This window comes from Apus apus, chromosome 1, assembly GCF_020740795.1.
Source record: "Apus apus isolate bApuApu2 chromosome 1, bApuApu2.pri.cur, whole genome shotgun sequence".
Taxonomy (NCBI): domain Eukaryota; kingdom Metazoa; phylum Chordata; class Aves; order Apodiformes; family Apodidae; genus Apus; species Apus apus.
In genome coordinates this window covers 98,883,690-98,897,933 of record NC_067282.1, presented here as the reverse complement: position 1 = coordinate 98,897,933, position 14,244 = coordinate 98,883,690, and the positions used below count along the sequence as shown (strand labels likewise).

The 14,244-nt window shown below is 40.7% G+C and overlaps 1 protein-coding gene across 3 annotated transcripts in view; it reads right to left on the bottom strand.

Annotated features, from left to right (window-relative positions):
• Window positions 1–1,010: 1,010 nt before the first annotated feature.
• The window catches only part of BACE2 (beta-secretase 2), a 49,487-nt gene continuing 36,253 nt past the window's right edge, over window positions 1,011–14,244 (bottom strand). For 2 of the 3 annotated variants that reach the window (XM_051642430.1, XM_051642436.1), the window contains exons 6-10: window positions 13,728–13,829; window positions 10,137–10,286; window positions 9,398–9,433; window positions 8,790–8,958; window positions 1,011–1,732 (exon numbers count right to left, since the gene is read on the bottom strand). In XM_051642430.1, the coding sequence (XP_051498390.1) occupies window positions 1,479–1,732; window positions 8,790–8,958; window positions 9,398–9,433; window positions 10,137–10,286; window positions 13,728–13,829 (711 nt within the window). In that variant the 3' untranslated portion in view covers window positions 1,011–1,478. The remainder of the gene's footprint in view (window positions 1,733–8,789; window positions 8,959–9,397; window positions 9,434–10,136; window positions 10,287–13,727; window positions 13,830–14,244) is intronic. The other variant, XM_051642420.1, reaches the window with a different exon arrangement.

Below are 14,244 nucleotides of genomic sequence, written 5' to 3'. Positions count from 1 at the left end.
CCTCGCATTGTTAATCTTTCAAACCCACTATGCCAGTGTTACAGAAAAGCGATGGAGGTCCTGCAATGCTCACAGAATAGATACAAGAAAAAAATTATCCTATCTGCAAAGAAAATACCATTTTCTGACCTCAGCATTAAGACGTAGGCTTGTACAATGGAGGTCTGGTCAAATATATTCTTCCCTGCTCTCTCCCACTATTGTTTTCAGTCTCACCACGTCTGTTTCCAGCGTTTGTTTTCAGCCGGTCAGTACACACGCTTTTCATGTGATTGACACACCAGTGAAGCTAAACTAAACACCTCCAACCGCCGTTCAAGGTGAAGAACAAGCCAGCATCAAGACTTCACAGTCTGTCCATTAAGACAGGTATTTTTCCCTTGTACTTCTGGGTTGCTGAGCTCAGCCAAAAAAAAAAAAAAAAAAGGTTGTCTTTTCTCATTTTTTTGTTTCCTTTTTGTTCTATGCTCACTAGGAATACTAAAAGAAATGGCAGAACATGGACCTTAGCTTTATCATCTGTCCATACATATACAGACCAGCCTTTTCTAAATTCCAGTCATCCTCAACTGAAAAAAAACTGTCACAGTTTGACTCAGGATCGACAACTGAAAGGCTTTTAGTGCATTGAAGTGGAAAGTCACAAAGTGCTAATTTTACAAAATCCACTATTTTGAAGCCAAAGAGATGCATTTGGCTGTATGGAGCATCTTGTGCTTCAAGAGCAGTTCTAAGCCACATGCTAACCATTGGTAGCATCCTGGTAAACTGAAGAGAGGTAGTCTTGTTTTACACTAAGGCTGAACATGTTTGTTTCCCAGTTTTCACCTCCTCGAACTACTTTGCAATGACACTCTGGAAGGGTGACCCTCTCAAGTGGCAGCAGTGATCTTGGGAAAAAACCCCACAAACCAACAATTCTTCTTGACCTCACTTGTTTTTCTCTGCTGCTTAAATCTGACCTTTCTCCCTCCCCCACACCATGAGCAGAGTTTAAAAATGAAGTAATGTAAACAGAAAGCAGTATCCATTTAATGCAATTAATAAGAGAGATCATTATGTTTTTTTTCTCTTTTCTACAGTCAGGGCTTGATTAGGTAGAAAATACTGACAGCTCCTTTATTTTGTGAAAGAGGGATGGACAATTTTGTTCAGACAGTGGAAGAACATTATGGTGAGTTTTTTCCTTTTTTTTTTTTTTTTTTTTTTTTTGTTAAAAGAAGGTACTGTTGAGAGCATAAAGGCTCATAGTACTGCAGTAGCAAACCCAGTACTGTAGCACTTCAAAGGTGGTAAACAGTGCTTTGGTTCAGAATCAGTGTTAGAAAATAAAGCTTAAAAAGTTAAGATGCAGGATATTTGGCAGGATTTCAACAGCAATTTGTAGTGACCGTAGAAAGGACTGAGGCATTGGCTTATTCCCCTTGGCAAAGTACTTTGTTCTTCGTTGTAAGTCCCAGGTTTCATGATCAAGTTTTTCATTTCCATCGATGACGCACTAAGGAGGATTCATCATTGACCACGTCATTGTCAGTGTAGCGATGCTGACATCGTGGTGGGATAAGCAGCAGGATGATCAGTACTAGGAGGATAATTCCACACAGGCTCATGAGAGCATAGGAGGCAATCCACAACACTGGTTCACGGAATGTAAGGCTAGAAACACAGTTGCTTGCAACATCTGCAGTTGTGAAGGGACCTTCAATCTCAGATACCAGAGAGCCATCAACTTCTGAGAAATTACAAAAAGAAAAACATTAAGTCTTAGACACCATTTAAAAGCAAGCAGCAGAAAAATCTAGCCTAAATACCTATATATCCCTTTTCTTCCATCATTGTATGTCTCAGCATGCTTGTATTTTATTGCATTTCTCATTGCAAGGGAATGAGGAGTTTAAGGAGATCATGATGTGGATGCTGCCTCCCTGGAAGTGTTCAAGGCCAGGTTGGATGGGGCTCTGAGCAACCTGGTCTAGTGGGAGGTGTCCCTGCCTATTCAGGGGGGTGGGAACTAGATGATTTGTAAGGTCCCTGCCAATCCTAGCTGTTCTATGATTCCATGATGTGATTCTATGATACTCCCACCTCTGCAGAGGCTGTCAGCAAGAAAGCAGACATTTAAATCAGGTCTCCCACAACCAAATTAAAGCCTAGGCCACTGGATCACCTCTTCTCTCTGGACTAACCTTTCAGACACGCCAATTTGACACAGCTTAAAAATCCTACACCACCTACATTGGACTAAGTCAGAGCCTGGGCAGTATTATTTGTTTCTGGCATTCACAACCCCCTGGAAGTGTACCTCAGATTATTCTTACATCTTCTGTGTTTGCTGTCTCCACGGTCTTAGAGAGCAGCATGCAGGATCGTTAGCTTCACAGATACCTAAAAGGACTGTATCCTAAACTCAAGGTGCGGGGTGCAAAGAAGCACAGATACTCTTGTGAGTGGAGGTAAAAATTCAGAAGAGGAGGTGGGGCAGGACAGCTGTACAGAGAGGGGAATGTTGGAGAGGAAGGACAATGTCAGGAGTAAGGAGCTGCGACTTGAAGAAGCAGTGCTTTGGGCAGGGAGGGAGAAGCTAACCAAGCAGCTTGAAAAATGGAGATGACAAAGCTAAGATGAGAATCACGTGCCTCAGCAGCTGTTTTCAAATGGCCATCCATCTCCGTAACATCACAGACTGATCGACTTGTCTCATTACCATGAAAAACCCCTGCTTGTTAAACCACTATCTGCTAAAAAGGATTATCCTGCCCATGGTTGTCACAGTAACCGTGGCAAGCACAGCAATGTTCCCCTGAGTTGTGGACAGGGCTACGGGTATTGTAAAAGCAGAGCAAATGAGTTGCCTAGGGCAACAAAATATTCAGCGCATTTTGGACCTGCAAGTTCACCAGCCAGGGAAGGATGGATACCTTTCAGCTTGCTAGGGGCAACTAGGAGCCTGCAGTTAGTACTCTCTGTGCATCTTAACAAGTCTTCTGACAGTTGTAATTCACTTTCCTAGTCAGAGTCTTCCAAGAAACATTTGTGTATTTCTTATAAAGGCCTCAGTTTTAACCTTCCTGCATAGTTTCTTGTTCATTTTACACACTGATACACTCTTGCCAAATTTTAAGTGACCCTGCCTACTGAAAACAGCACTACTTATTTACATGTATCTTAGATACATCTCCTGAAAGCATGTTTAAAGAGATTAGCATAAAGGACCCTTTGGAAGGAAGAGGGGAGCCTGGGTTTGGGAGAGGAAGGAAGGTGGCCTTTAAGGTTATTTGTGGAGAAACAAATGCAGAATAGATTGGCTGCTTCACCTGCAATTTATTGAGAGAGATTTTAGTTAGCATTCAGTCCCTGACCTTCCAACACCTCATATTAAAAGGTTTAAGTCTCATTGGACTTCATTCAACTTTATTGTGGGCTGTTGCTGAAAGAGATAGTCCTGCTTGCCTGCACTCCTGTCCCTCACTGCCTCTTTTGTATTGTGCTAGTGACTGGTAGGCTGCAAAGAGAGTCAGGCTAACTCACTGATCTGATGGAAAACCAACCTGTCATAACAAACAAAATGCCCAGACAAGGAATTTTATGTAGGGTCATTTAACTGAACCATCCTTTCACCAGCTGCAAGTGTGGGAAGACTTCTTTAGCAGCAATGTGCTGGTGGAGTGGACTGGGTGAAACCTGAGGCTGCACCCACAAGCACCCTAACACCAGTGAACACCAAACGCATACTCTTTTAGCTCATCAGATGGTAATAAACTAGCCTGTGCACTCTGTATCATCATCAGATCTTTTCCAAGACACTGCTGTTACGTAGGCATGGTAAGGGAGCTGCACAGTAATGGACAGATTTGTAAAAGACTATCTAGAAGGTCTGTGGTAGAAATCTATTTTGTTCAGAGTCACAGTATTGCACTTTGTCTACCATCCAGTTGTTTCTTCTGAACCTCTCACCCCAACACCACTTCATCTTTCTCTACGAAGTTCTGCAGCAAAACCAAATGAAACGACATTTAATACTAATGTGACTCCTAAGAATTTAGTATTTTGAAGATGTCCTGGTTTGAGCTAGGATGAAGCCACTTTTCCTTTTACTGATTTTTTTTCCTTCAGTAAGCTTTCTTTAACTAGTAGCAGAGTATTCCAGCTAGGAATAACAAACGCTGGAATGTTTTTGTAGCTGCTGGGACTCCAAGGTCTCACTTTTACTCTGCCAGCTCAGACAATAAGGGGAGATCTATGACCCCCCCTGTAGGAGGCTGAGTTAGACAGACAGCAAAACTGGCCAGAGATATTCCATTCCATATATCTACGTAAGCTCAGAGGAAGGTCAGAGATCACAGAAGACAACTTCCTTTCTGCTTCTTCTTCCTTTCTCTTCCACCCATGGCCAGCGTTTGGGGAGGGCTCCGTCCATCCAGCACCGTCGACCCCCGGGCTTGAGCTCTCCTGACCCTCATCACTCTGCGCTCTCTCTCCAGCAGCTCTGGGACTTTTCAGGACTGTTCCCAGCTCAGGAGATGCTGTGGGAGTTGCTGGGAGTGGGGGGAGGTGAGAGGGGTTTTGTACATTCCCTGAACACATTTATATATAATTGTATATATTTTCTTACAGCATTGATGTTTAATTAAATCTGTGTAGTTTAGTTTTCAATCCAGCCAAGTGTCTCTCTTTTTCTCTCTCTCCTTCCCTACCTGGGTGGGAGGGGGAGGGGATTGAGAGCGTTGTTGTCAAACTGAGTCAAACGGTGACAGAAGAAGTGGAGGAAAAAAAAAAAAAAGCAGCAGCACAATTTTCCACCTTGGAAATAGCTTTGAAAATAAACAGTCCCTAATTACTCATTATTTGGCTTGAGTACAGCAATTACTGCTATTAAAAAGGCAATGCAAAACTGTTGCCATAGTGGCTGACATTTTAAATTACATTCTGAGAATGCCTGATAGCAGCACAGCCTCTGCTTTTTTCTGCTCCAAAAAGAAAAGTTTTCCCTCACCCTCTTCCACCATCAGAGAAACTGAGAGGAAATCAAAAGAGGGGAAATTTGCTTAAATTGCTCAAACAAGCCTTTAACATAAACTAACAGTCACACACACTTAGGGTATTACACATTAGCTGAATTAGGATATTTTGGCATATTTTTATTAGAACATACAGTGGTAGCTACCTACAGTAAGTTCTTGACCTTGAATAAATGTGATTTTCTTCATTATTGATGATTACAGAAAGAAAATGGCACCTCTGCAACAATGCTATTTTATAGCCTTTGTGTAGAACTCAAACACTCTCACTCACAATCTTGGGTGGTTTGGAAAGGAAGCAAACCTGAAGTTAGGTCAAAGTAATTATAAAAATGTAAATGGCCCCCTGGAAGTCACCTAGTCCAGCCTCCTCCTCACTGCAGGACTGTCACCATCAATAGATCAGGTCAGCTGCAGCCAGCCAGGTCTTGTAAAACCCTGAGGACAGTGCTGTACCAGCCTTCCTGGTGAAGAAGAAATTCCTCATGTCCAGCTGGAACCTTCCTGATACACTGGATGTTACCCTTTGTTACGTAGTTTCACTTACACTAACCCTTGGCTGGTATTAAACTTGGGGCCCACCATAATCCCCAGTTCTTTTTCCACAGGATTGCTATTCAGCTGGTCCCTTCCCAGACTGTACCCATGCATGGTGTTTTTCTGTTCAAGGTGCAGAACTTTGCACTTCTGTTCACTGAAACTTTTGAGGTTTCTGCTACTCAGTCCTCCAGGTTACCAAGGTTCTTCTGGACTGAAGCTCTGCTATTCATCATGTTATCTATTCTCCCGAATTTACTGCCCACAAATTTGGGTTAATTCTGTCTCATCACAGTTTAGTGTAGAAGTAATTTATGATTACAGTGCTTGGTGCATTTATTACCTACAAAATACCCAAGTCTTGCTCCTAAGATCTTTTCACTTACTACAGAAATACTAGGGGTGTAATTCTGCTTGATGCCAAAGTACCATTAAGTTGCTTGATTAATACTAATTGGTTGATGTGAACATCTCTCAAGAAGGGACCTGATCCAAAACCTTCCCTAGTCATCCTGTAAACAGTAGGATATCCTTGAAATGAGCAACAGGCAACTTGAAACAATCTGAAATTAGTAACAGGCAGAATAAGTCTTCAGGGGCTTCACAAAATGAGGAAAAAGTACATTTCCTGCTACAATGGAATGGCTTCCCACAGCCTTCTTTCTAACTCTCCTCATTCTTGGTACATCCTGGAGAATGAAAATGGTGCAAGTACTGTGGGATAAGCCAGTTCTCATCTCTAGTCAAGTCCCAGTGGAAACTTAGGAGTTCAATGAAGACTTTTGGTCCTGTTCCCACCATTTTTGCATTCAGCATATACCTGTTTATTATCTTTTAAAAACGTGGGTGTAAATTTAGTGTTAATACTCTTGTAAACAAGAAAGCATAGGTCATTGCAAAGCCACACCAGATGGTCTTCATATTTGTCTATTTCTGAAGATTTGTGCCACCAGTAATTCAATTTACTTTATGCCCATGAACAGACTAAAAAGCTCCAAAGAAATGACATTAATATAGTTGCTGTGGAGGACATGGCTGGCCTCCACAGGAAGCCAGTTAGACAGCTTAATCTCTCACACTGCACCGACTGCTAACCACTCACAGTTGTGGTTTTCTGATGAAAGTAGTGTTAAATATGGAAACCACAAGCTGTGAAGAAGGGAATTCAAAATAACTGGCACATCCAGCAAAATGTCATCTGCCCCTTGGGGATGGAGTCTGATAAATCAGTATATCTTGTCTCAGTCAGTGGCTTGTGTCACCTGATTTCTCAAGAAGCTAATTTCTTAGAATGCTAAGTTAGGCATATGCATGAAACGTGGACAAAGAAAAAAGGAGGAAATGCCTTCTAGCACCAGCTGGGTATCATCATGTGTCCAAGCTCATATAAATTCAAATTTAATTTATATTCAGCAAACTCAGTTCTTCCACCCTAGACGAGGCTGTCAGAACTACATTAAGTGGCCAGACTCTACGCTTCTATGTAGCAATAGTAACATTAAGGTGTTATTATGGTTCCCTGACACTTTTTTCACAACAAAGATGTGCTGTCAAAGCAGTTCTTATGAGCACCAGCTGGCTCGTGTCCCCTGCTGACCACATGTTGGTCAATATGTTCTCTTAAAATGCCCCCTCGTCTCTCCATTAATGGCTGCAGCATGGCAGGGACAGAAGGCAGATATACACTTGCTAAAATCACAGTCAGGAAGCACAAGGAAGAATGAAAAGCCTGGTCTGCTGTATTTGTCTAGCTACACTTTCCTTCCAGATGCATTCAAAATGTGTCTTTCATCACTGTGTGGCACCTAACAGAGGTCTTCATTAAACAACCCACATCAATACCCAGATTTTCTTTTATAGCAAGCTCAAAGATGATAATTTTGAACCCATTAAGAATGCAGAGATTAAATAAAAAAGGAAAAAAAAAAAGAATAAAAAAAAAGCTTTTAAAATGCTCTGGAGCTACAACTCAGTTAGCTACTATCTCTTTTTCTTTCCTCAGTTACCTGGTTGCATTACATATTTAAATACTTTCTGCCCTTAACCTCTCTAACATAAATAATGGGTATTAAAGAAGCACTGTCAGTCTTAGTCCTCTTCCCATGCAAATCTCAGATGATATAACGCTTTTCAGGGCATAGATCACTTCTCTTTGGGACAGAGACTTGCATTTGGGCACATGTCATTTACCTTCTCTCCCACATGTATGTTCTTGTGGTGCCAAAGCAATGTCTTATCAACAATGAGAGGAAACCCCAGAAGTTTTCATTCTAGCTACCCATGGTGAGAGAAGAGATACCATGAAAAAGTGAGAAAGCTGTAAAATCAGCCAAAAATAATGAGCTTTTTCACATTTTCTCAGCAACTAATTAAAAAAATTTAATGCTTACACTGAGAAACCTATTGGTTTAGAACCAACACAAACACTGAAAGTCTTAGTTTGAGTTCCATTTGCATCTTAGCTCTTTCTTTGAGTATTTCTGAAAGGCTGAAAAGGCACAATTTACATTAAGAGAAAAGTGTGAATAATGTACTTCACTGTACATTGCAAAAGTTCATTGAAGTCCATTTATCTGCAAATCAGAAGAGGAACTAGACAGAAATGAAGCTGCACTAAAAACAAGGACAAGTCTTGTGTAACTGTTGGGCAAACCACAGAGACAGATGTCTCAGAAAGATGATCTTCTCTCAGAGGGAAGAACACAGCAAAGATACCCAGAGCTGAGGCTGATTTAATTCACATCAAAAGATTGTTGCATGCAATACAGCTTGTTCTTTTTTTTCTCTCCCCTGGAAATCTGAATAGCTTGGAATTGCTCAAAAATCATAGAATCATAGAATGGTTAAGGTTGCAAAGAACCTTAGAGATCATCAGGTTCCAACCTCCCTGCTATGAGCAGGGACACCTCACACTAGACCAGGCTGCACAAGCCTCATCCAACCTGGCCCTGAACACCTCCAGGGAGGGGGCATCCACAACCTCCCTGGGCAACCTATTCCAGTGCCTTACTACCCTCACGGTGAAGATTTTTTTCCTGATGTGTAACCTAAATCTCCCCTCTTTCAGTTTAAAACTGTTACCTCTTGCCCTATCACTACATTCTCTTGTGAAAATACACCCTTCACACTTCCTGAGTAACCATGATTTTTCCTATCAGACAAGTGGGAAAAGCCTTTCTCTGAGAGCAGCAAGTGTCTCCTCACTCACCAAGTCCTGAACAATATTTCTCTTACCTGCGCAAGGACTCACTGCAAAGCCCACTCTCTTCTGGGCTCTGTCAAATATTACATAGAAGCCTTCCATGACTGTAGCACCAATAACTAAAGCATTTGTGGAGGAAGAGATGCCAAATCGGTAGCACTGTAAATTGTCTCCTATTCCAAGGATGGGTTGAATGTAAAGCTATTAAAACAAACAAGCAAATAAAAAAGCCAGAGTGTAAAAAACAACACCACACAGTACTAAGAAGTTCACACCTTTTGATTTTTACATTGAAACCCTTGAACTCCACTGGAAATAGAGAATTAACAGGGGCAAACAGATTTCAGGACATGATTAAAAAGTGGTCAAAAGTTACATGCAGGTAAGAGGTAAAGCTCTTCGATTCTGAGCTTAAATTTGAGCACTATAAGTCACTATGTGAAGGTCAATGGCAAATTAATGAGTGCCACTTTTAATTGTATTTTCCATGAGGGAAAGATAGGTGAGAAAGAACTTCGGATATGAACTCTAATTAGAGAATAATTTTACTATTAAAAAAAATATTGGGATGGAATTGATTCAGAGAGCATTCAGTGTTAGCTTCAAGGCTCTAAATTCATAAATTCAAGTCACATTTTACCTCTTGTCTCCTCAGGGAAGATGAAAGATTGCCAAGCTACATGATCAATACAGAAAAAGCTTATCACAAGGCTTTACTGTGTTTAAAGTTAAAATGTACTTTAAAAGTTTGTTCTCCCCTTTGCTCCTGACCATCCCCTAAGGTAAAATATTGTATTGTACTGAAAGAGGATACTATCCTGTATTGCAGCCTACAGAGGGGGCAGGTGGAGGGGAGGCAGAGAGGAAGAATAAAATTGGCACACTATATTCTAAAAGCTGGGATGGAATAGTAATGAAAGATAAACCAAGTTAGAGAAACTGCTGAAGAGATCTCATCGTCTTATTGCCTAGACTGTCATATGCAGAAGTGCTCAGAATGCCAGAAAAAACAAACAAATTTGCTTTCCAAAATGAGAAGATCAAAATAAGCAGAGACATTCTGTACTGACATCTTATGTGGCTATAGCTTGTAAAAATGAAACAAAAACTTGCTGTTTCCCCAGAAAATTAGAAAAAGTAATTCCCAACTATATGGACTACACTCAGAAGGAAACTACATTTTTTTGGTTCTAGGTTTGACAAGTTTGTTATTCTCCCTATTTAAAATTTGATTTTAAAATGTTAATTTAAAAAAGATTTCCCTTGATGCAATAAGCCAGTTCTCTATTACTTCTAAAAATAGCTCATATTTTTTAAAAGCATATGCTTTATAATAGTAATAATAAATGCAAAACTGAATATACAAAGAAAGTTGAGACCTGTGGTAGGACAGTGATCCGAAACGACCTACTGGAGTTTTCATCCCTCAGGTAAATGGACAGTTTGGGAAATAGGGACCATGGTTTTTCAGTTTTGTCCCAGCATGCAAGCTGTGAACCAGTCCAGAAACCAGAAGAGAATTCTTGTATCTATTAAAAAAAACACAACACAACAAAAAAGCAGGCAAATTACATACACTTGGACAGATTTTTGCAAATTATCATTACCACTATTCAATGCTTCTTCCATTCTCATGGAGAAATTCAAGCATGAACACAAGTCTGACAAAGAGCTTTTTCTTCAGCACCAAAGCAAAAACCCAACACACAAATGCAAGTGTGTCATAACCCATTATGACTTAGGAGAAGGGGGAAGATGCAAAAGCAAGTTTCACTCTCCCTTTCCTCCCCACCTGTGTCTCACTACTTCCACTTCTGCAAAGAACACATATGACCTTCATGAGCAATCAGAACCACAGAAAGGAAAAGGCTCAATGGCCTTTTACTGCCTAACTATCTACTTCTGCTCTGAACAGCTCTGACCAAATGCCAACGTTTTGAAGCAGCAGGTATTTTTTTAAAAACACAAATCTAAATACAAACTGCGTGAACATATAATGGAGTCATCGCTCTTCCTCACATACCTACAGCTTCTTACTCAACCTTGGGGCTTCAAAGCCAAGGGCTAAACCGAAATTTCCTGGTATCTAAGGTCTACTACAATCAATGTAAAGGTAGACCACCCTCTGTCTCTTTCATTGCCCTGCCACTCACTACCAATTCAACTTGACATGCTTTTGAAACAAGATTAACAGTACTTCTAAATATATCCATGGCACTAGGTAAGCAAAAAGAAAACCCCTATAGAGCTTGTTTGCCTAAGAAAAACACTGTCTGATGTCCATACTTCCTGAAGCACACAAAGCTGATCTGCTACCTTATCAGAGAAAAACCCTTCCTTATTTGAGTGCAATACTTTGTGCTAGTTGTGACATTGAAGGCAGTATCCTGTTCTGATGCTGCACAGCCAAAGCCTCCCATGTGGGAGAAGGAGAAAGATGGAATCCAGTCACTCTACTCCCCTCCTTTGTATTTATCTGTGATATTAGTTATTTTGTAAATATCAGCTCATCCATTAGCTAGATGGCATTTTACAGGTGACAAGTATTCACACACACCCACATGCCTGCCAATTAAATATTTGCTAGTCCTGTACAGAATCAGAGACTTAATGCTCCCTGGTGCTCATCTCTGTCCTTGGGTCAACAGGTGTACACTCATGTAAACACACAATGAGACTTACCAACACAAGCAGACTGCTTTTACCCTTAACTCTCACTGCATGCTTAAGTATAGCTCTTGGCACAGGACAGAACACTCTGTCCCTCAGTTAAATCCCAGACCTGCTGAAAAATATAGCTCTCCTCCCTTTACATTTTCTCTTGGAAGGCAGAGCTTGTGTTCTGAGAAAAACTGCAAGATAGCATCCAGACTAGACAGACCAAGTCTAGGAAGTGCTCTATTTTAAGTGCCTACTTTCATTTCCCAGAAAGACTGCTTATTACATTGCATTTCTTTGCCTTATTCTGTATGCTGAAGAAATGCACTGGGAGGGATATGGCTGTATGATACCTAAAAGGTTATTAAAATAAAGATCTGAGCCTTCCTTTCTTCAATTTATTAACTTAGCATTATATTAATGGTGTGAGTAGACATGCTGTTCTGACTTCACCTCAGTGAGGTGAAGTAGCTGCCACGCCTCTGTGGCTCATCTCTACTCATCTGTCAAAACCACCACCCTTCAGACCTGCCAACATCAAACTGCACCTATTGCTGCTCCCTAAAAGACTTAGATCGAAGTAAGTAGTGTTTGGAAAACAATCAACACCACTAAAGAGCATAAAGTTCGCTGTCTTGTATTTTTATGGAGCTGAATAAAGGAAAGCTTCACATGCAGTGATCCCAGTATACCTGAGGGGGCAATGACATCTTGCTGGGAAGTCCCTAACAAGCCATCAGAAGCAGTAACTTGTTAATTTGGTTCACTTGTGGTCAGAGAAGTATGTCTGACTACAGCAGATGATTTTACATTTCAGTGATAAATAGCCAGCCAGAAGCACAGAGTGCTATCAGTATGGTTGTGATGCCATGGTACAATTGCTAAAAATGATAATTGCCCTGACATCACTCATACATGGCCAGAATCTGATCCTTACATCTTGTAACTACTTTACTGTTTAATAGACTGTCTCCTTTATTTTGAGCTGTGAAAGTAACTTTTTGTCTATGTGGAGGGAAAAAGGTACAGCAGCAAAGTCCTTGAGACAACAAACCCTAAAATAGAAGAATTAGTAAATGGGTTTTGTTCTTCCTATTAAAAATGCATCAAGCAGAGTGAGTGAGTCGTTACCCTCTAATACCTTATTGATCGATTGCCTGACTATTTACCTGTAATGTGGAAAGCCCTAGTTCAAAGGTCCTTCTGACCAGTATCAGAGAGGAGTCTGGACCACTGTGACCCACTTCGCAGGAGCCAAGGTGCCATTGCAAGAGCTCTTGGGTAGGCTTATTTCAATTCCCCCCCACTGACTGAAATTGTTCCAGCCAATACTTAAGTGCTTTGCAAAGAGTAGAACTTTCCAATCATGGAAACTGAGCTACAGATGATAACTGGTACCATTATTTCAGACACTGGACACCTGCAGGCAGCAAAGACCACTTCATGCCAGATCTCTGTTCTCAAACTGGTAGGAATCTTGAATTGTCAGCATACAGGCAAATGCTCTGTCTTTTGGGCAGCTGGTTACTGTATTTCCTGTGATTTGCAATGACTTTTGCTGTCTGATCGTGAATCCACGACAAAAATATTACAACTGTTCACATTGAAATATCTGGGATTTATTTTTCATCTTTAACCTTCTTGGCACTGTTCATTGTATTCAACCAACATTTATTAATTTAACCAGCAAATGCTGCTTCAGATACTCTACAGTCACAGAAATCGACCATCTCTGCACCCTACTTCTAAAGCCCACTGTATTTCCGAAGATGCTTTTAAAACATAAATAATTCAATAATGAAGGTCAAAAGCAGCTTTATGGATATGAATAATCCTAACAAATGGCATCCATTCTATACAACAGTAAGCATTATACCTGGAAAGGAACTGCTTGCCAAAACGTGTTCTACTTTATAAACAGTCTGTTTTGAACTACATACTTTTGCACTCTTAATACTTTGAATCAGAGCAACAGGGATTATTTGCATGTTTCTGAAATGTTCAGAACAGAATATTCCATCTCTGCACTACATCTGACACACTTCCATATAGGCACTACTTCTCTTTACTTGAACCCCTCTTTTTCCTCCTCCCTTTCCCTTTTCACCTTTTCCATTCCCTTTTCTGTTTCCATCACAGACTGTCAATCATTTTTCACTTATTAACAGGCATAGACCAGGAAAGATTCCACTCCCCTCAATTAAAACTCTATGATTTACAAGGTAGAGAGCAAAGATGACACTTTTTTCAAAGATCATGTCTCATTTAATAGGAATTTAACATTTCAAGCAGATTTAATGCCAGTTGCTTACCAGGGATGTGCGAGTTATTGCTTGCACAACAGCAGTGAAGACTTTCTGGGGTAGACGGAGGAGCGTAGTCCCACTGTCTACTATTGCTTTATCAGCATTATACTAGAGAGGGGGAAAAAGAGGAAAGAAATTACTCAGTGTAGTTAATGTCATGCAGATTCCACTGTTTCATAACAATAACAAAGCTGTTACTTTTTGGTAGCTGTCTTCCCAAACCTACATGTCATATCTGTCAGCAGCTCGCTCAAATTGATAGCCTGAATTCAAATGAAGTCTGAGAGCAAAAGCAAGATAGGGTCAGCCTAGACACAACAGTGAGTTTATCTGCACCACTCAGGAAATTACTGCATGTCACCATAGCTGGTGCAAATTGCCAAGATGCTGTAAAAGGAAGGAAAGCCCAGCCCCTCTCAGAGGTGTCACCTAATCAACTTTACCTCCCACATGCTTTGTGCAAAAGCACTCTCATGGTCAGCACAGGCAGACGATAAGCACACTGATGTGGCTTATGTAGGTG